The sequence below is a fragment of the Ciconia boyciana genome, chromosome 1, assembly GCF_034638445.1.
Source record: "Ciconia boyciana chromosome 1, ASM3463844v1, whole genome shotgun sequence".
Classification (NCBI taxonomy): Eukaryota; Metazoa; Chordata; class Aves; order Ciconiiformes; family Ciconiidae; genus Ciconia; species Ciconia boyciana.
In genome coordinates this window covers 77,808,263-77,830,067 of record NC_132934.1, presented here as the reverse complement: position 1 = coordinate 77,830,067, position 21,805 = coordinate 77,808,263, and the positions used below count along the sequence as shown (strand labels likewise).

Below are 21,805 nucleotides of genomic sequence, written 5' to 3'. Positions count from 1 at the left end.
GAATTACTTTACTCCTCTATATGGCTCATATGTTGCAGAAAAATTCTAAAATCCTCAAGAGGCTACAAAAGATGCCTAGTCTCTTTTTCCCCAGAAGCAAGGCCAAATATGTTCCTAGAGTATCACTGCACAATGAGCAGAAGGAATCAGATCTGGAACGGTGACCAAAATAACTTTTCTATGGCCTCAAAGTACCTTATCCCTTCAGGACTGGAAGTACATGGGTCCCCTGCTGGAAAGTTGGCTGTCACCCTTTCCTGATCCTGCTGGGCTGTGGGATAATAAACTTGTGACAATATGAAGCTGCTGTTTATGCAGGACTGAGTCTTGCCAGAACAGAACATCAGGCAAAATAGTTTCAGGGGTGATGCTCTGTTAAGTCAGGAGTGTTTTGATGGCAGATCTCCTGAAATAGCTCACAGCAGTTCAAACTGGAGGAGGGCTTAGCCAAGATAGAATTGCTCCAGGGGAGATGGTCTAGCATGCAGCAGTTGTGCTACACAGTCAAAGACATAACAAATTACTTTCTCTGACACTGCCTGCAACTCCTGTGTTCCCTCACTGAGACAGACAGGTGGTATGACAGCAAGTCACGGCTTTCACGGTGCTCCTTGTCTCCTCCTCCAGTCTGATACCGCCCTTCCTCAAAGCAACCAGGCACCAGAGAAGGCTAAAGCAAAAGAAAAAGACCTTGTCTCAGCTGTGCTTTCTTCGGTTGAGATTATCTTCTTCACCTTGTGCCGGGAAAACTACAGCAGCTGAGGCCATTACTGTAAACTGGGTGGACACCACTAATACTGCATACGGCTATTGGACTTTGTCATATTTGGGCTGTAAAGAATACGATTGCAGGATTTCTTGTTTTGTTTATGTTGTATTACTGTGCTATTTATCAGATATGTTTAATAACATCTTTTCAATGTTTGCTATACTTTGATTTCATTATTGCAGATGCCAGATTGAATGGGCCAGGAGCTACATTATGTAACAGCCCAAACCACAGGGTAAGTGATGCTAAATATCACTACAAGACTGCTGAAGAATGTCTCAATCAACTTAATGATAAGCTGATGGAAGTCCATGGGGTAAATACATCGAGCCATGGTTTGATTTTGGCAGTGAAGCTGGTTGTTATTTTGACACAAATATTTGTTTTAAAAGTTGGTTTGGAGGAGCTGTCAGGAAAGTGACTCTCAAAATTATATTGGATTTCATGTCTTCTGTGTTCTCAGAAACTTCCAGTTCAAATACATTCAGTTTTCAAGGCAAAACCTTTTTTTTTTCTAATTGTCTTCTCTGCAGCCTCTGCCAGGAAAATAAGATCTGAGTTATTTTTTCCCATCCTTTTGTGAGCATAGATATTAAAGATTCTGCAATTAGAAAAGAATAACTCTGTACTACTCATTCATGGAACAGTCCATCTATTCATGAGAATGATCTTTCACAAAGATGTTCTCAGTCCCTAAAGTTTGCTACACAGTGATCTTAATCAAAAGGTTTTTTCCAGCTTTTCTGTGTTTGCTTATTATTTTCTGTGATTACCATTAGAATGTACTCCTTGAATTCCCACCATGGATATGCACAGAGTAAGAGAGAGCACATTTTACAAAGGAGAGGAGCCGCAGTTGTTACCCTTTTGCTCAGTTCACCCCATCCCATCGCTTTTCTGTGGGAGAAGTGGAAAGATCAGCATTCAGGAGAGGGATCCCCTGTTCAAACCATGTTGGACACCCCTAGCAAAGCTGATCATATTGATCAGCATTACTTCAGATTTCTGAAGCATTACTTCAGATTTCTGAAGAATTGCACCATTTTAAAGGTGTTTGAACATTTTGCATCTATTTTAATGGGAGAAGCTGTTCAGCTGGTAGATCAATTGCTGTAAAAACTGTCTTCATTACAGGTTTTCTAAGAGTGTGCAAGGGTAGAAATGTACTACATGGGGTAAATAATATACCTCTCAGTATAGTACTGATGGACAGTGGAGGTTAATTTGTAAATTTGTATGGGGGTAGCTTTTTGATGCTCCCTACTTCGGCTCAGTTCTGTACATGCTTGAGATGAAAGCAATAAGACTGCAGTTTACTGCAGACTATCCCAAGTGTTTAGTAAGGCAGTACTATAAATGCTTTGTATTCTCAAACTGCGTTAAAATATTTGCCTGTTGTCAAAACAAGTCTAGAGCAAACATTTGTTATTTATGTTTAAAAATATGTAGTTGACGTGTTAAATATATTTAGTTAAATATTCCTTGTTAGGACACCTATTCTGCCTTCCATGAAACAGACAGTAACCATGACGGTATCATCAACATGCTTGACTTCTGGCAATTCTTGGACAGCTTTCTGCTTCGTCTTAGAGATGAAGAATTCCTGCACCTACTTGGTTTGTTGGGAATGAACCTGACCTCCACATTAAATTAGCAAGAATTCTGTCAACTGTTCCACACCCAAGAAACTAAGGAGGTACGGTATGTCCTCGGCTCGTGCCATCTCACAAGTAAGAAAGAAAAAGTTGTGTAGTACCAGATCACACAGTAATCTGATGTGTTTACAGAAATGAATATGCTGTGTGAAAATTTGTATTGGGTATAACTGAAAAAAGATAATTAAAATATTTCTTTATCAAGCTGAAGTTGGGTAGCTTTACCAAGTTCTCAGTGATTTATGACTCCATTAAATCAGATATTGAATCCACCGCTAGGTTAAAATGCCAGAACTACCCCTGGGGACTGCTTAAATCTGTAAGGTCAAACATATATACTGGTTTCTGAGTTGGAGCCTTAGAGCTGAGCTAGCCTCCAAACTGGACACCTTTGCTTCATCTTCCAAGCATGCAGAACTGGGGACATGGTTTGGGAATCAGATGTCATGTTGGATTGAGGAGCAGCCAGGGCATTACCTGTCTGGCACAGTGTCTGTCAGTTCTGAGACTAATATTATTGTCAGTGTACATTACAGTAGCCCGAAGCCTCATGCTCCCGACCTTTATGCTGCCAGGCCACCGAGAGCAGTCAAGATCAGGTGAGGTGCACAGAAGCACTGAGGCACTGTGGGGTGGGTGGAGGATAGGGAGAGTAGTGCTGCAGCCCCCCTTCCTGTGAGAAGTGATGCTGCTTGAAACGTCTGGAATTTTAAAGTTTGAGCTTAACTTTAATGATAAATAGCATTTAGGCACTAAAAAAATTCATTCTAAAAACTCAGTGTGAAACTCTGTGTAACTATGCAAACAGAGATAAATTCATAAAAATAATGACAAGATACAGCAGGACTGAAAAAGCTCCTGCTCAGCAACTCATCTCCGCTGTGGCAGTGAAGATGTGATATATACACATAGGCTTATTTCCCAGTTTTTATTTGTCTCTTACAGCATTACTGTTGGCTCTGATGTTAGTAATATTTATCTGCTTGGTTTGTTTTTCTTTTTTCCTGAATTGGACAACTGAGTGAATCAAGGACATCAGTCTAAAACAAGAAAGGAAACTGATGATGATGAAGTCTTGCTAACAGTTGGAGTTTGAGACCAATTACTCTTGCGCTCGCATTTCTGTTTCAGTTTGGACTTAGCTAGAAATCGAAACATTTGAACCAGAATTTCTTCGTTTCAAATACTATTACTGTTTCAGACGTTCAGCAAAGTAAATATAGTGATTGAAAGCCTTAAGAGCACTTGCATATTCCCAGCTAAGTTTTTAGACTACTTTTGTTGGTCAATTGTTTAGGCTTATGGAATCTTCTCTCAAGCAGTGGGAGTGGGGAAAACTCAGAAGGTTCCCAGGCACCTAAAATAGAATAATGTGGCATTCATGTTTCTAAATCCAAATGGAGGCCTCAGCAAAGGCTGTCAAGGCGCAGAGCCCCAGGAGCTCAGAAGTGGCTGAGTTTGCAGTGTTGCAGTTCTCCAGGACTTAAGTTCAGGTCTGTGCGTGCCATGGGTGGTACAGGAACTCAGTGGATAGGACAGATGTAGTTACCCCATCTCGCCTGGTCTGCAGACCCAATACTCCTCTGCCTCTCGTTTGAGAATCTTGGTCCAGGGACCGTATTCCTGGAGCGCAGCTGAACCAGGCTCTGAAGCCGTACGTCTGCAGCATTTCCTTACAAAGCAATAGCTGGAGGAGAAACAAGTGCTAGGACATAGCATGAGGTGGGCAGCTGTGTCTTAAGAGAAATGACCAGCCTTTCCTCAGTTTTCTAACTGGAAGTGCTAGAAAAGCTAAAGAGAATTGAGCACTAAAAGAAAGGCTGCTCTTCTCAGGTGAAGGAAGGTGCGCTATTTCAAAGAATGGTGAGATGTAAGGTCCCCTCGGTGTGTCCTTGCATAGCACAGGGATTTAGTCAGCTTTCTGTGTAGTGCGACAGCTATGCTGGATCCTAATCTGAGGCACCCATATTCCTCTGCATGCTTTGATACAACCAGAAAAAACAGGCCCCCAAAAGTTAGGCACTTGTAATGGTGGCTGAATTTGCAAATGTGGGTCTTATTCCCCAGACTTACTAGCCATGCCTTGGTGACTCACAAAGATAGTTTTGATCTACGTTATTGATGTAAATCAAGGATAATCTTCCTGGAGTCACTCCAGGATATAATTGTTTCTGAGATAATTAACATTTCCTTCTATGCGTATAAATGATCCATGCTGGCTCTTGAGTTTGAGGGAGAATTGAACAACATTGATTTGAAAATAAATAGGGAATTACAAAATTTAAAACATCTTCGCTAACCTGCAGCTAGGGAAATAAGTCAGTATTTAAAGAATTAAGTTTACACAGATGTGAAGTAACAGTCTTTAATGGGTATCTTAGAAACTAGGAAACAAAACCACCAGTACTGTGAAGAACAACAAAAGAGAAGGAAACTTGTGGAGATTAAAGATCCCACTAACGTAAAACATAGTTAGTTGTTGTTTTATTTTTTTTCTTTTCTGAGAAAAAAACAGATGATAACGGATGCAGAGCTAGCTTGTGATCACGCTCATTACTACCTTGTTATCAAAGCAAGAACCAGATGGCATGACCTAGCAAGGGTAAGAAGAATGTTTTCTTTAAATAAATAAGCAGCACTAATAGATTTCAGAAAATTATGCAATGTTGATCTTCAGATTCTATAAATATTCAAAGAGACCCTTGCAAAATAGCTCATTAATGATAAAAACTTACATGTGATTAAAAAAAAAATCAACAGTTTGAATAATATTCAATTTTTGTAACATTGATTATGTAGTAGATGCTATTACAGTTATTTCTAAAACTTTCTTCATATTTTACTACTGTTGGTTTTATTTAATGCTTCTGTTGTAAGAGTAGTAATGGGCTTCATCTGAAGCCTGTTTGACTACGTGTTGTACCCAAACACACAGCTACTCCTATGCTGACACGCAGTGTTGCCCAGCACAGTGAAGCATTGACTGCGATGCTTACACCATCCAAAGAGACTCTCACAAAACTGTCCTTTAAAAATTATTTCCACCTTTTCATCTTTTTTTAACTTGTTGAATAGTTGCAATATTTGGACAACAGAGTAGCACAAGGAAAAATGAACATAATTTTTTCATTAAATGTTTTTGTAAATCAGCCAACAGTACTTGTAGTCTCGGTTTGCAAGATGAATGGTAAAAAACACAACAAACCCAACCAACCAACCAGAACCCAAAGCAAAATCTATTTCATATTAGGTATAGAACAAGTTGGGGAGAAAATCTGCAGGTCTGCCATTTTCCAGTGCCTTCATCTTCCACTGGCATGCTTCAGCAGTGAGCATACCCACAGCTGCATGCATGCTGCTCATGCTCACATCCACTGTGTTTGCCACCAGTAAGAAACTTTCCACACAGAGGACATCACCTAAACACCTGGGATGTCAATCCCGATTCTAGCTTTTGAGAGTTGCACATCTCAAAAGTAGGAAAGTAGGAAACAGTAAAAATCAAATGAAAAAACATTAAAAGATGAAATTCAGACGTGCATGATTTTCCATTTCTTTCTCAATCCCCATTATTCATTAAGCTTATAGAGAGATCAAACATTTTGTCAAACTAGTTGGTTCTTGTTAGTGATGATTTCTTTTACATTCCAGAATTTTCAGGAATTTGACAGTGAAGGAAATGGCATTATACAGCCAAGGGACTTGAAGAAAGTCTTGTTCAGGTTTGGCATTCCAATCACCCTGGAAGAATTTAAGCAGCTTTGGGCAAGGTATGACAACTCTAAATGATTAGCCCTTGCAATAATGTATCTTTTATAGGATTACAGAGCCTTTGGTAGGGCAGCGAATGACAATAGATTACACTGCACAAGAAATCTTTTATTTTGTTATGATCGTGACCTCAGATCATGACACTGTGTTACAGGAGGCTATGTATTATCATACTAAGCTCAAGAATACAATTAGATCCATCAGTTTCCAATAGGGCTTTCTCTTCGCTTCAGTATTACCAATCCCTTTAATTTAACATGCATTTTCTTCTTGGATGGCACCTTAGGTCACTGGTTAAATTAACTTGTTTTTCATCAGTTTTGTTTATACACACAAACACCTACCTTAGTTTGTGATGGGTGAAAGTCAGTTCCAAGTGTCTCGGGTCAGCTGGGAACTGCAGACAAAGCTTCCATCGAGGAGCTCCGTGGAGGGGCTACATTGCATACCTGTCTGAAGGCAGTGCTACCAGTCTCCCCTTTCCAGAGCACTAAATTTACTTACAGTATTTTCAACCTAAATAAAAGTGATTCAGTCGAAAGAAAAATGCTACATACCAAATACATAACAAAAGAAAGTAAGGTAATTTCATGCTGTGTAAAGAAGGCAAGTAATATCATGAAATGTTTTTATAGACAAGTAATTTGTTGTGAAGTGGGTGAAAATACTTGTCTGCCTTCAACAAAGAGGAGCTGTGCTATAAACTGTGTTTGAAATGGCATAGATGTCAGCTGTATGAGACATTACATAAAAAGCTACCTTCGTTACAGGTCTATTTTAAAAAAAAATCACTCTCTAATGTACAGAACCTGAGTGTATTGCATTTTGGTTTCAAACTGCATTAACTATATAGTTTTTTCTTAGCACTGATTCATCTCTGAATTATTTTCTACTCCATTAGATTTTACTTTCCATTCTTATTCCTTATGGATGCCAGGGCACATTGAAGAGTATCCTTTTCATGCAGTTATCTGCTGCACAACTTCACTCCCATCAGCCACTCCTTTTATAGAATAGCTAAAATCTCTTACGTGCCTGATATGTCTGTAACTTGAATAAAGGAATTAGAGTGAAGCTGAGGCTAAATTAGGCATTACCATGCATCAGAGCACTAGCAGGGGGGAGAAACTGCAGGGGAAAAACCCTATGGAATGGTTTATACCTAAGAAAATATGAAAAGTGTTTATGAAGTTAAACCTATGTTTCTGAAGGATGATTACAATTCTGAGCATCTCAGACTTGTGTGACCAGTTTGAGACACTTGGGACTGAATTTTTAGGACCCCAGTTCTCTGCATCTCAAGCCAGACACTGAAAGGCAGCAGTACTGAGAGCTGGAGAATACTCCTGACAGTTTGGTCCTCAGGGTAGTATTTTCAGAATCGACTCTGTGATTACAATGCATAAGCCCCATCTTTCGAGTTTCTCATGAAGTCACTCATTCTCAGTGTGGTGTGGCACCTCTATAAGGAAGGGAAGTCAGTGAGATTTAAGCTGTTAAGTCACTTAAGGACATCTGTAATGCCTTTCTATGAAGAACACATGAATATTTAAAAAGAGCATTTCTTTTTCAAGGTATGATACAGATGCAAAAGGATATCTTACTCACCAAGAGTTTTTACAGAAACTGGGGACAGAGTTTGCACCCGCTGACACAGGGCTCAGCAGACACATCAAAGAAGACAGCTATGCACAGTTACAAGCACATTATAATAATCAACAAAAGAAGGATTCAAAGCTGGAAGAACAGCAGAAACAGCAAACTAAAGCTCTGCATGTGAGAGAAATTAAAAAGCAGATCAAGTAAGTTATTTATGAGCTTACCATATAACTTCCTATGTTTGTGTTTAGTTTGTTAAGATGACACTGTGTACAATACAAATGTAATTTTACCAAAAAAAGACTCTGAAAAGGAGTCTCAGAAGGTACTGAGCTTGGACCAAGCTTATCCATTGTGTTATTCCCTTGATTTGTTGGAGATAAGCCTAGCTCAGTGTGCACTGTGAGACTTTTTTTATAGATATTCTTCATGGCTTATATTACTTATTTCACAGACTTTATGGAAGCATCTATACTGACAAATAAGAACGTCCAGAGACATTCCCAGACTCAGTCATCTATGCTGCTAGACTGCCAAAACAGTCCTCGTCATGCTTTGGCCTGTGTCAGCTAACGTTTTCCCTGATCACTCCCAGCACGGTTTGGGAGCAAGAATGCTTCAAGGACCATTCCTAATAGGCAGTTTGCAGGCAGCTGCTCCCTTTCGGCGGCTAAGAAGGTTCACTAGCAGAGATGTGCCAGCTGGCCTCTGTGCCCAGAGCACTCCCTGGCCTGTTTATTGGTATCGTCTCAGCTTGTGGTTCCAGTCCTAATGCTGCTGTCAGCTCAGATTGAGGGAGAAGAGCAAGTGCAGTTTTTGTCACCCTGCAGGTCTCTTCTTCTCAGACTGCTTTGGGCAATGTGGACTTAGACCTACCTGATTACACTCAACAGGGGCTTTTCTTGCAGCTGGAATGGCTGGGCATGTAGGACACTGTGGTCCCATATCCTACCCTGTCCCTTGGATGAGGGCCAAGTAGCAATCACAGTTGGTTTCACATCCCTCTAGCAGCTAGTTAAATTGTTAGTAAATGGCTTCGTAGATGCAGCAAAAAACAGCCTTGACAAGGATGGATGCTGGCTCCATATGACAGAAATAAGCATCTTGTCTCCAAGAAAGAGGAGTCTCTGCCTCAAACAAAATCAACGCTGACAGAGTTAATAGGTCATTGCTCCTGAGAAGAGCATTTGACAAACAAATGACAAAATGATATCCTACTCAGAGTGGAGCCTAATGATCCATGCTTGCCCTAGTGAGTCAGCAGTGATTAGCCTGCTGCTGCTATAGGATTCTTGCACCTGCCAGCACATTGAGGCAGCAGGAGGATCCTCTGCCCCAGTACAGTGCTGTAAAACTTTGTATTTCCAGGTTGTGGATAGACACCACGTGGATGCTTATCATGTTTTCTGCTTGTGCTTTCACTCTTCTCCTGACGGTTGTTTTTCATTTCGGGGGGGGGGGGGGGAGGTATTTAGTAGTATAAATCCTCAGGAGAAAAAAACATGTAAAAATATACCCCCAAGAGCACAGATTTGCTTTCTTTTGTGCTCGGAAAGTGTCTGGAAGTTGTAGGAACTAATAAATTATTATTGATAAGAACGATAATTCCCCATGACATTGTTGGTAAAGGTGATACACTCATAAACAAAGAAGAGCAGCCTTGTCTTGCAGATAAAGAGGCAGCTTGGGAAATCATTAGACAAAAAAACCCCACAAAACACAGAGAGAAGCCTGTAAGGCAAGGCTTTTGACTTTTTACCATGCTTTTTTAAGTTCTGTTTTTCAGTATCCCAAATAGGCTGAAGGAATCAAGGGCAAAACTGTCCTTTCTTTCCAGCATCACAACTCTCCCACCTGCATTGCAGCTCTCTGGCATAAACTGGACTTATGACACCCACAGGTATCAACAAGCATTCTACCTGTAAAAAATTGCATAATATACAACAGAGATGGTTAGGCAGTTGCTGTGTTGTAGGCATTGCATATTACTGTATTTGTAACTGCCTGATGTGAAACTTAGGCCCTAACTGTCTCATAGCAGGCTCTTCCACTCCATTTGTTGTACCAAACAGTTGTCTCTAGTCTTACACTTGGATGAAGAGCTCTTTTGGTCAGGAACCTTCTATTTCTTTCCTGTTAGTGCAATGCCAAGTGCAAGGCGGCCCTGCCTTCAATAAGAAGCAGCTCTGCAAGTAGGGAAGATGCTGTGCTGCAAGCAGAAATTATGCAGCATGGCTCAAAGATGCAAATACTCATCCTGAAGCAGCTGGAGAGTAATTAAATCAATGGGGAAGACATGCTGGGTAGAAATAAAATAGTCATGATGTGACACGCTGGCAGGTCCACATCTTTTAGAATTATTTACTTTTGAGAACCTACCATAACAACATCTATGTATAGAACTATGTATATGGCAACTAGACACACAAATACATACATACGAGTGCATAGCGATTGCTTAACTGTAATTTGGAAGAAAACAGAAATTGGCAGACTGGGTCATGTATAACTGGATTCAGTTACCTGCTAGCAACCAGAGCCAGATGTTTTTGGTTGAGGTGGACCAGCCTTCTAATAGGTGGACATGGATTATTCTGCCCCCTGCACTGGGGCCGTCTCATCCTGGGCAAAGGCAGAGTTTGGCTTAAGCCTGCAGATGGGACTTTTGTATCTCTTTCAAAAATTATGTTCTAATGGTTTGTTAGATTCTGGCTTTTCTTGATTTATATATGTAAGACATCCAGTTCTGTTCTTAATCTTTTGAAATTTCTGGCATCTGCAGCTTCCTTTGGGAATGAGTTCACGGCTTAATCGCTCGTGGTCTGCAAAAGTATGTCTTGTTATTGATTATTGCTGCCTTTCAGTTCCTCTGAATGTTCTCTTCTCATCTCTCACACTTCCTCACCTGCCTCCTGGCCGGTGGGAGCAGTCCTGTGGTAGCAGTTCCTGTCTGTTTTCTCTCTCAGAAAGCTGAAAGTGCAAGAGGAGTTGAATGTGGGCCTCTGAATTCAGATTTCACGTAAGGCCCCGGAAAGCCATAAAAGACTCTTGAGCCGGAGTCATTGTCGGACGGATGAAATCCATCCACGTGGTGGCTGTGAAGGCAGCGATCCAGCCCAGCATCAGCCTTCCGCTCCAGGACCACATAGGACAGCTGAGATATGGGAAGCACAGGTGGGCACCGTGCCCTTCTACCGTAAAGGTCAGTGTAAGGAGATCTGCTCTGGGTCAGGAAAACGGATGCAGTGGCTGCAAGACCTAACCCTGGTGATCCACGTGGGTCTCAGCCCACACTTCATTCTCAATGAGTTGGAAAACTGATTCCTTTCACCTGTCAAATTCGGACTGGGAGGAAGCATTTGGCTGAGGTGTGAATTTGCTGGCTATACGACCCACTTCAGCAGTACTGGGAGCAGCACCCGCTCCCCCTTCCGTGATCTTGCTTAAGCCCTCTCACGTCTATTTGCACAGTGGCTGCATCCAGCCTGTGCCCTTTCTTCTGGCTTTCTGCAAGGGCTGTGAACCTCACCCTAACAGCTCTGGAGCACTTTCAGTGCCCTGTGATTACACACTGTGAGGCAAACAAAAGCTCTGGACATCTTACAATTCAAAACATACTGCTGTGCACTTTTTTTTTCCTTTTGCTTTTGTTGTAACTCACAGGAACAAATCGCCCAAATTAGAAACAGACATTGAACAGTGGCTCTCCAGCTCTTCAAGAAAAATACAAAACATTTGCAAGAAAATATTATTTTTTGGCAATGTAGCTTGAGCTATGGTTTTAATCCTCATTTTCTCCACGCACATATTTACTGCTGTGAGTGGAATAATTACTGCTTAGAAATCTTTTATCAGTCCAAAAATGCTGAATGCCTCAATTTTCCAAAAATACAAATCTCAAAAACTGTTTTGATTTTACTTCAGCCTTTACTTTCATTGGGAAGATTTTAGTGGAAGATGATAGTGGTGATGAAGAGTGGCACTGAAAGTAGCATACAGTTGAAAAGAGTTCCAGAAATTTTCTGCAGTGAGGGTACCATGTGGACCATATCACACCTTCAAAGCACACCCTTGCAAGATGGAAAGAACAGTGCTAAATAGTCTTCTGGGGCTGGCAGAGATCAACCTCTCACTGAAATCACAAACTGCCCCTAGGGTCATCAGCTGTTTTTGGCTTTTAGGCTGCTGTGTCCTGCTTCCTAGGCGTGACTCACTCTGTCTCTTGCTGGGCCTCAGCACCCATCCTCCTCCACCGTTGCCCCTTTGCAATCACTGTAAAGCTGTGGGTTTTAAGCTGTGGCATGTTACAGTAACTCAAAAAAGCAAACTCTCTGTCAGGAGATTTTAGATTTGTGTCTCTGCTGGAAAGTCTGTAGGCTTCTGAACGTAATAAAAGTTAAAACTCAGAGATGTAATTAGCAGATGATGGATCTCTAGGGTCTCATATCTAAGAGGAGGTTGAAGGAGCCTGAGCTGGTTAGTCAGTAATTAGATACATGGAGATTCAAGACAGTAAAGCCAGCTTGAGTGCAGTGCAAGTGCACTCTGACTGATGTGCACCTTCTGCAGCAGACTTCCATGCTCTTTCCAATACAAGTCTTGCTTTGAGTGTAAACCAAGTACCACATGGTAACAGGAGCAGAATGTGAAAAAGAAGAAGGAATTAACTTGAAAAAAGAGATTTGAAAGTGAGAGAAAAGGTGATAGCTCTTTAGGGGCTTTTAGAGACTCTAAAACACACTGGCAATATTGCAGTTTCCTTGAAAAGATTCACATCATGCTTTGAAACCTATCTACAGTGGCTAGATTAATCATAAGGAAGCTCACAACTATTTTCTGGAATATTACAGAAGTAGGAGCTATCAAAGTTTTTAATGGCATGAAACCAAGCCAGGGTGAGAGGGCAATCCATGCAGCTACAGAAAGTAAGTTGAAGGAATATTGCACTCCCAAGGAAACTTGAACTTTTGAAAGACACAGGTTTCATATGAGAATGCAGAAGGAGGAATCCTTTGAAGAATTTTTAGCTGATCTTAAAATAACGGATCAGTCAAGTAGCTATGACGTTTTCAGAGATTCCATTTTAAGGGATCAGATAGTGACTGGCATTAAAGATCCAAAGAGATAGAAAAGATCCCAGGAAGGTAGGATCTAAAAAAAAAAAGGATAGAAAAATCTGTTTAGTCAAGCTAGGACAGTCATAAGGGACAGTATGGAAATATCAGAAAGGGAGCAGGACATGCTCTCAGGAAAGGAAACTAGGAGAATTTTGAAGAAACTCTTCAGAAAGAAGTAGCCCAAGTGGAATATATGAGAATTCACAGATTCACATTATGTCCAGGAGTTTAGAAATTCTGCAGCAGCTATAAGAAATACAGCTATTTTGCAACACCTTGCAACTGGAAAAGACAATACCCTCCATATCCCCAGATCTATGTGATGGTGCACAAACCAACCATACAACAAAATACCACATAGAGATTCTGTGCAAAAGCTGCACAAGGGGGCTGCAGGCTAAGAATAAACACCTCTAAATTAAAAACTGGTGCTCAGTCAATGTTACCTCCAAACACACTGTAAAAAATCTGGCTTGGGAATCTCTACATATGAAGAAAGACTATTGAAACTGAGGGTGTCTACTGAGAATCTATTTCCTACTAAAGGATTGTATAAATTGAAAAGTGAAGATAAACACAGTAGTTTAAGTTTACAGGCAGAAAGAGCTAATATTTGGCCTAAAATATGCCTAGCCCTGGGCTTGGTTAAAGCAGTGAGTCTGATGAAGGAACCATAAACACAGGAGATCAGTACCCAGAAATATTTAGTGTCAGAGATAAAGTAGACACATAGAGCTGTATTTTCACAGCAATTATGTGTGCTGCTAGGAACATTCCTCTGGTTGTGAAAGAGAAGCTCGTAAAGGAGCTAGATTATGTAGGAGTAATGGTGGGAAGTTTTAAAATGGAAGAGCCAATTAGCAACAGGAAGATCAAAAGGCAAGTCACTGAGATTGTTCTTACATCCAATGGGGCTAAGTATACGTTTCAGGACACTGTCCTATAAAGGATATTTTCAGGTAAAAGGACTGCATATGCTTTTACAAACATTAATCAATTTTTACAAAAATTACAAATTCAGATTCTTCTGCTGGGTCCAAGCAAACTTCCTTGCATGACAGGAGTTTAATACTATGCATTTTTAGACCACTGTACAGGAGATTCTGCTTTCAAAAACTTCCTTTAGGCTTAAAGTCCATTCTTGAGTTTTTACAGGAAAGTGTAGGAAAAGCCATTCACTTGAAGCCACTGTGGCTGCTTAAATAGATACTGAAGATGTCAAGCAGAGAGAAAACCAGTAGGGAATCTGAAAAAAGTATCCAAGAGGGCCTGAGAAGTAGCATTAGACAGAAATGCAAATGTAAGGGCAGAGAAATAACATTAAAGATTAACCGTCAACAAGATAAAACAGTCATTACAGATGTGCCATCCACAAAGATAACAAGGGTATCCAGAGGCCTGTTAGCATGTGAATGTTACATGAGGGTTCATAGCAGAGAGGCAATCTGTGCAAGTAGCTTTTGAGTTACTACACAAAATGGACATACTGGGCTGTAAATCTGGGAAAAGAATTCCCAAATTAAAGGCATTAATAAAGACAACTCCTGGCCTTACGAATATTGGCACTAGAAGACAGGCAAAGTCTTCAAAAGATGGCTTACAGGCAGTATTATTGAAAAAATAATCAATGGAAATGTGTGGCCTGTGTTTCTAGGGTGCTTGTCAACACCATGATTTGAGGCACAGACTGAGAGCGCAGAGCTCTGGCTCTGCTCTCTGATTGTAAGAAATGTCACATATTTGTTTATTGATCTGTTATGGTCAGAGCTGAGACAAACCACTTCGTAGACAAAAGAAAGACTAGCTTCCAGAATATAAAACCAGCGTGACTTTTTAGTGGGTTTTTGGGGTTTTTTTTAGGTAAAACCATTCAATTTGACAATAAAGTTTAAGTTGGAGAAATAATTACTGATCAAAGACATACTTTCTAGAGCATTCAAGGAGTCTGCTCTTGAAAACAACACAGAGAATGACATAACACCTGGAAATACAATTAAAAAAATATTAACATTTCAGAAGAAAGTGGGCTAGGTTTGGTGAGGCTGTACAGAAGATGACACAATGCAGAAAGTAATGAAGGTTACCACCTGTTGAGTAGTGAGGGCATTGCATACCAAGCCCACACGACCAATTCAGATCAGAGTTTTCTGTGTTCAGCAGCATACGCTTCAGAGGTAACAGCATAATGATGTCAATGTGTTATGATCTGACGTGCCTCACAGAGTACAGGACACTCAGAAGGCTGTTGAAAAATGTGAAAGATAAGACCATATGTTGATTCATCTGAACCTGTTGTAAGTATCTGACTTGGGCATTAACCTGATATTGCATTTGGATTGAATTTGACATCAGAACATGTTATGGCATACCCTAATGCTCTATTTGTTTGGGTATGGAGTCCCAGAAATTTTGTCTAGCAATGGTGCCCTGTTCAGCAGCTCAGACCTGAAATGATTTGTAAGGAATGAAGGATATCCAGATAGCCTGAATACAATGGTGAGCTGAGTTAAAACTGTTAAAAGACAGTTCAAGCAAGCTGTGAAGCTGAGAAGTGATCCATACTTCCACTGAACTTGAGAGGAATATCATAAAAAAATGGTTTCTTGCCAGATGAAACTTGGTTAAGCAGAGTCCCAGTACTCCCAACTTAGTCCATGTAAGAGTGAAAGGTACAACGGGTGTGAAGCATATAATAAATTGCTAACAACCCACCTAAGTCATATCATAATTCAGATTTTTTAAGGTAGGTGATGCTGTTTGCATACACAATGGTGTTTCCTGGATGCTGAGGGCTGTGGGGAAATTGCTCTTTGTTCATACGAAGTGCAAAGTCCAAAAGGACGGATTCTTAGGAGAAACAACTGGCAATGGAAGGAACTGACAAGGAAAATGTATTGTTCTTCTAAAGGCTGTACTGAACTTACAGCTTCTTGAAAACAAATGGAAAACCAAGGAGTCTGCTATGCTGTGAGAGGAAAGATGGCACCAGTAACTGCAGCTGAGACCAGATGCCTCTGAGGAGATCCATGAGAGTCTGTAGAACTCTGAAAAGACCTACCGAGTATTGCTAAAAAGCATATGAGATTTAGCATGTCCCGTGTTAGCCTTATAACAACTGGTTACACACCTGAGGGACAGGATACCATCCAGAGGGACCTGGACAAGCTCAAGAAGTGGGTCCATGTGAACCTCATGAAGTTCAACAAGGCCAAGTGCAAGGTTCTGCACCTGGGTTAGGGCAACCCTTGGTATCCATACGGGCTGGGGAATGAAGGGATTGAGAGCAGCTCTTCTGAGAAGGACTTGGGGGTACTGGTGGATGAAAAGCTGGACATGAGCCAGCAATGTGTGCTCGAAACCCAGAAGACCAACCATATCCTGGGCTGCATCAAAAGAAGCGTGGCCAGCAGGTCGAGAGTGGTGATTCTGCCCCTCTGCTCTGCTCTGGTGAGACCCCACCTGCAGTACTGCGTCCAGCTCTGGAGTCCTCAGGACAGGAAAGACATGGACCTGTTGGAGCGGGTCCAGAGGAGGGCCACAAAAATGATCAGAGGGATGGAACACCGCTCCTATGGAGAAAGGCTGAGAGAGCTGGGGTTGTTCAGCCTGGAGAAGAGAAGGCTCTAGGGAGACCTTATTGCAGCCTTTCAGTACTTAAAGGGGGCCTATAGGAAAGATGGGGACAAACTTTTTAGTAGGGCCTGTTGCGATAGGACAAGCGGTTTTAAACTAAAAGAGGGTAGATTCAGGCTAGATGTAAGGAAGACAATTTTCACAATGAGGGTGGTGAAACACTGGAACAGGTTGCCCAGAGAGGTGGTAGATGCCCCATCCCTGGAAACGTTCAAGGTCAGGTTGGACGGGGCTCTGAGCAACCTGATCTAGTTACAGATGTCCCTGTTCATTGCAGGGGGGTTGGACTAGATGACCTTGAAGGGTCCCTTCCAACCCAAAATATTCTGTGATTCTATGATTCTATGCCTACGGCGGAGAAAATGTAAGGCTTGGGTGCTGGCTGATTGATGGTGGCTTAACAAGGAGCAGAGTGAACTGGTTTGAGCTGTTCCACAGACAGACTTGGTGAGAGGCTGAGGCAATGAATCATACTTGAATATGTCAGTTACACTGTTGAACTGTGTTATCACTGTAATAAGCCTTTTATACTACAAATCCTGACTCTCTAACGAACCCAGCCTCCAGGCTCTGTACTCTAGGGCTGTCAGAAAGAGCAATCCCAGAGCAAATGGAGTACAGCTGTAGGTATTAATCCAGATCCAAACTTGTCGTTTTTGCTATAAGGGTATCATCTTGTAAGTGCCGAATATATATAGATAATTTATGTATACTTGGTAATCTGCACCAAGATGTAATTCACAACTATTTTAACTTATATTAATCTTAAGTGACTTTGCTAGTTGAAGACATGCAGTAAGGAGAGATGTTTGTGCCTGCCTTGTCCTCTCGAGCCAAAATGTGGAGAGGCTTTTGTTGAATCAAGAGGCAGAGAGGGATATTGCTTGGGTTTCCAAAGTTTGATCAAAAGGCCTCTGATGTCAGTGAAGTATAAGTGACAAAATAAAGGGGGAGGAAGAGTCAAGATTTTGAGGCCTGAATTTGATCATGTGTAAGAAATGATAAATATCTCAGGGAGATTTTAAGGTGCTGATCTGAAGTCCATGTGAGTAAGCAGAAGCTCTGCACTTCTTCCCTTGGGCATGGATCAGGCCCTGCACTACTCCAGATTTTGCTTAGGTGTTTTTGCTGAAATAGTTCTTACTAGTCAAAGTTTCAGGAACCTCAAATTGCAGAAAGTATGCTGCCAAACCCCTATAATTTTAACAGCTGTACTAAATATTTTGTAACTCCGATCTGTACAGGCTTTAAAAGAGAGCACTATGTTTTGTAGCTGCAGTTCTGAACGGGGAGAGTAACCAGTTAATCACCCAAGGAGCATTTGTTTACAATGGGAGGCTTGAGCCATACAATTCCATGTGCAAATTAAATGGGGGAGGAGGGTTGGGTTTGAGGTTTATTTGTGAACAATTTGGCAGTCTTTGAATAAATTATATGAACTTACCACACACAAATAAGCTCAAAATCTTCCTCTGTCCCTCCACCCCTATTTTGTATATTTGTTTGTATCCTTTTTATCTGATTTAACAAAGGATGTAAAATAAACATCTGCTCTCTTTCAGGGATAAATTTAGGGATTACTTCCAAGATTTCAATAAGGCCTTTCATAAAGTGGGTAAAAATAGAGATGGCTATGTAACAGTGTGTGACCTGCACAGGATACTACAAGAATTCAACTATTACCTTGATTATGATCAGTTAAACAGGTATGTATGATTATCTCCTAAGCACCTCTTTGGTCATACCCAGCAAAGCCTAGAAGCTTCTACTTAGTGTTAAGCATATAAGAAGCTCTGTTAAAACTAATGGAGATACCCACATACTTAAAACTGCATATAAGTGAAAAATCTTTTTAGGTAATGTATTGATTCTGCAGGTAATGAGAGTGAAATGACTTCTTACATAAAAAGTATGCTTTGAGTATGTCTATTTGTTTGCTAGTTTGTTTCATTTATTTAATTTCAATTTAATAGAGCAAGTGTGTGAAAGAGATCCTGTTCAAAATAGAAACAGAAACAAATCAGGTTATAAAATAGCAATAATTTTCAAATGATCCAATGCTGCTGCCATGCAAAACTGTGCTTTTAATTCTCTCCGTTAGCATGAGTAAGAGGAAAAATCTCTTTTGTAGGGGCTGAAGAACACAAAGGACCTACTCCAACAGTAGGTAGCTGGGGTTCTCTGCACCAAACAGTCCCCCAAAGGTCATATGCCTGGCAGCACTGGCTTTTGTTCTCCAGAGCCTGCCAGACCAGACTCTTTTTTGAAATAAAATTAACAAAGTCTTTTCACAGTTCACCTTTAATTGGGTGATCAACTTTTTATGAATTGAAACCTTAATAGGAATCTGCTGCTTGTTTCTTTCTCAAAGACCTCTTGATGATAAACACCTCCATTCATTGTAATTTTGTGCAGATTATTCCTTTCTTGATCCAAAATAGTCTTTTCTAAATAATACAGAGTAGATTAGCATATGCATTTAGTTTTATTACTAAAATTTTAATGCCCACTTGGCAATTTATTTCTCTGCTGAAATGGTGTTGATTATTTCCTTTTCCACACACTGTCTCCAATATTGGAGCCAGCTTGACACGGGTAGTATGTGGGAGTGCTGTGCAGCTGCAAGATGCAAAATCAGGGCTCTTGAATATTTTTTTTTCTTACTAGCAGATATGGGGTCTATAGTTAATTTCTTTTCCAGCCTGTTTTATAAAGCTTCCTCTTTGTTTTACTGGCTCTCCTCATTAATTAGACATTCTTGTAACTGGATATTCTGGTGATTGGTAGCTGAGGCATTGGTCCCCAGTGATTTACTGTGGAAACAGATGATAGAAGTACGTTACAGTACTTCAGTTTTAAACAAGAAAATCAGGGTTGTGTAGTAGGGCCATCTCCTCTGTCAAGTCTTGGCTCTCTAGGACTTGCCTTGACCATAATTCTAACAAAAAAGCTGAATGCAAGACTAAAACAAGTTCAGCCTTTCCCCTGCAGCATAGGAATTGTCTACCTAATATATGTGTGTAAAGAATCTACAGTTCTGATAATTGGCTATAAAATTATTAAAGTCTATTGTAAAGCTCTCCATAGGTGGTAACTGTAAGGTCAATCTGGAATAATTCCATGGAAGCCAATGGATCTGCATCAAACACACCCAACGTATACTGTATTCTGGAGATTCTCTGATTGTCTTTCAATGATAGGAAATTCCATAAACTGACTGCGCTGGCTTTATACTGGGTAAGCAAGAGCCGAGCAAGCCCCTGCTATTGTATCCCTTGTGGTGATGAACTCTACAGGCTCATTAGACAGGTTTGAAGTCGTTGTTTAAAATATACCAGGTGTCTTTTCATTAAGTGGTCACAAGTCACAGGACGAGGGAGGAAAGTAGCTCTTAATGTAATGGTTAGTGCTATTCATCTCGTCTTAGTCTTTCATGCTAAATAACTTCTATTTTCACTTATTTTCTGCATGTGTGAAGCTTGCCTTAGTTCCAGTCTTGTTATGGTAAAACATCTTTGAATAAAAATTAATTTAGTTTGGTAACAAAGTCATCTGCAAAAAAAAATTCCTCAAATCATATGCAAGAGCTCATCTTTCCCCACGCTGATATTTGATGCAAAAATATATTCACTGTTGTTACCTGGAGCTATCTGTAGTCAGCTCTGTAACCCACAGAATTTCCGATGTGACAGAACATGAAATTCCCCAGTGTCTGTGATCCAGCAGATGTTTCAGCTGACAGACAGAAATTCAGCAAGTTGTGAGCGCAGCCTGCAGAGCCCGTGGGCTGGGCTCCCAGGTACAGCCTGACCACAAGCGATCAGAAGAGAAACCCTCACTGGACACAGCACGCCACGAGTCAACGGCAGCAGCTGCTGGGCCAAATATGCCAGCCCCCTGTGCAGCTCAGTGGACACACCGAAGGATGGAGGGCCAGTGCCTGAGACACAGTGAGACTGAGTCCCGCCAAGAACCTGTAAAATAGTCCCCTACTGGCCTGCCAAACCATGCAGAGTCAAGTACAGGTTGAGAGGGAAGGTAAGCCCTTCTATCACAGACATAAGGAGAAGCATCGTATGGAACCTGGTTTGGTTTCCTCCCATGTGGTAGAGAAATCATGAGTGAGTGTAGACCTGTGGTGGTACATCCATGAAACATATCGTGGAGCAGTACTGGATGTCCTAGCTTCTGTCTGGTAACAGCCTACCAGGCTATATGTGGTTCTGCTTCTTTCTCTCAGAATTGTAATGATCACAACATATTGGGAGGCTCAAGCTGCACTTCAGCATCTGCGAGTCAAAGGTATTTTTGTAAAGCAGAAAGTCAAGGGAAAGTACCAGCACTTAGCACAAGGAACATCTACTCCTCTACAGAGTCTATTAGACTCTTTACACTGTGACATGAAAAGGAGATTCAAGGACAACGTTGGGAGCCTACATGTGCTCTGGCCACATTGGGGATGGTAAGCTCAGCCGTAGGTTGTGATCAAAATACTGTGCTGCACTTAAAAAGCACAAAGTTAATGCTGATGGACTGGAAGGTTGTGCACTTGGGCCCAGGCTAAAGCAGGCTTCCTCCTGAGCATCTCAAGATTGGCCTGCATCTGCATCTGAGAGTGTGGTTGCATCTAATTGATTGGATTGGTGGCTTAGACCTGAGAAGGAGCTTGGGCTGGAACTAACAGGATTTATACACTGACAGCACAAGCATACCCTGAAGTGCTGCTGCAGTAAAAATAATACATCATAATAATTAATCAGTACAGACAACAGTGAGATAATTATTTAAAATCATTGATATCTCATTCTGTGTTTTTCCCTTAGCTTAGGAATCAGCATTCATGACAGCAAGCTCTCTTATTTTGATTTCCTGAGAGCAACTGATGATGGCAGAGCATCTAAATACCAACAGAGACAAAAGCAGGCTGCACCACCTGCAAGCTTTGCAGCGCTCAGCTTAGAACAGACTCTAATTAAGATAAAAGAAATAGTTGCATCATCTTATCATTTGTTGTACAAGGTAAGTTTCATGTGGTCACTGCACCTTATTTAATCTCTATTTTTTTCTGCCTGGCTGGGTACTAACCCAAAGGCTTCAAAACTTTTCTGCTATTAATTGAGTGCTACCAACAACCCTGGCCTATGTAGAAATAACATCTTCTGACAACTGCAGACTTTTAAATTGATTGTACTCTGGTAACTCCACAAAACAAGCATATCAAATCAAGCCTAGAGGTTTTGTGAAGATAAGGATTGGAAAGG

General features: G+C 41.0%; 1 protein-coding gene across 1 annotated transcript in view; it reads left to right on the top strand.

Annotated features, from left to right (window-relative positions):
* Positions 1-21,805, top strand: part of EFCAB6 (EF-hand calcium binding domain 6) — a 113,843-nt gene that overhangs the window by 67,486 nt on the left and 24,552 nt on the right. The window contains 7 exon segments of the mRNA XM_072884312.1: positions 952-1,004; positions 2,259-2,465; positions 4,940-5,026; positions 6,076-6,194; positions 7,770-7,997; positions 18,107-18,250; positions 21,368-21,563. Of these exon segments, the coding sequence (XP_072740413.1) occupies positions 952-1,004; positions 2,259-2,465; positions 4,940-5,026; positions 6,076-6,194; positions 7,770-7,997; positions 18,107-18,250; positions 21,368-21,563 (1,034 nt within the window).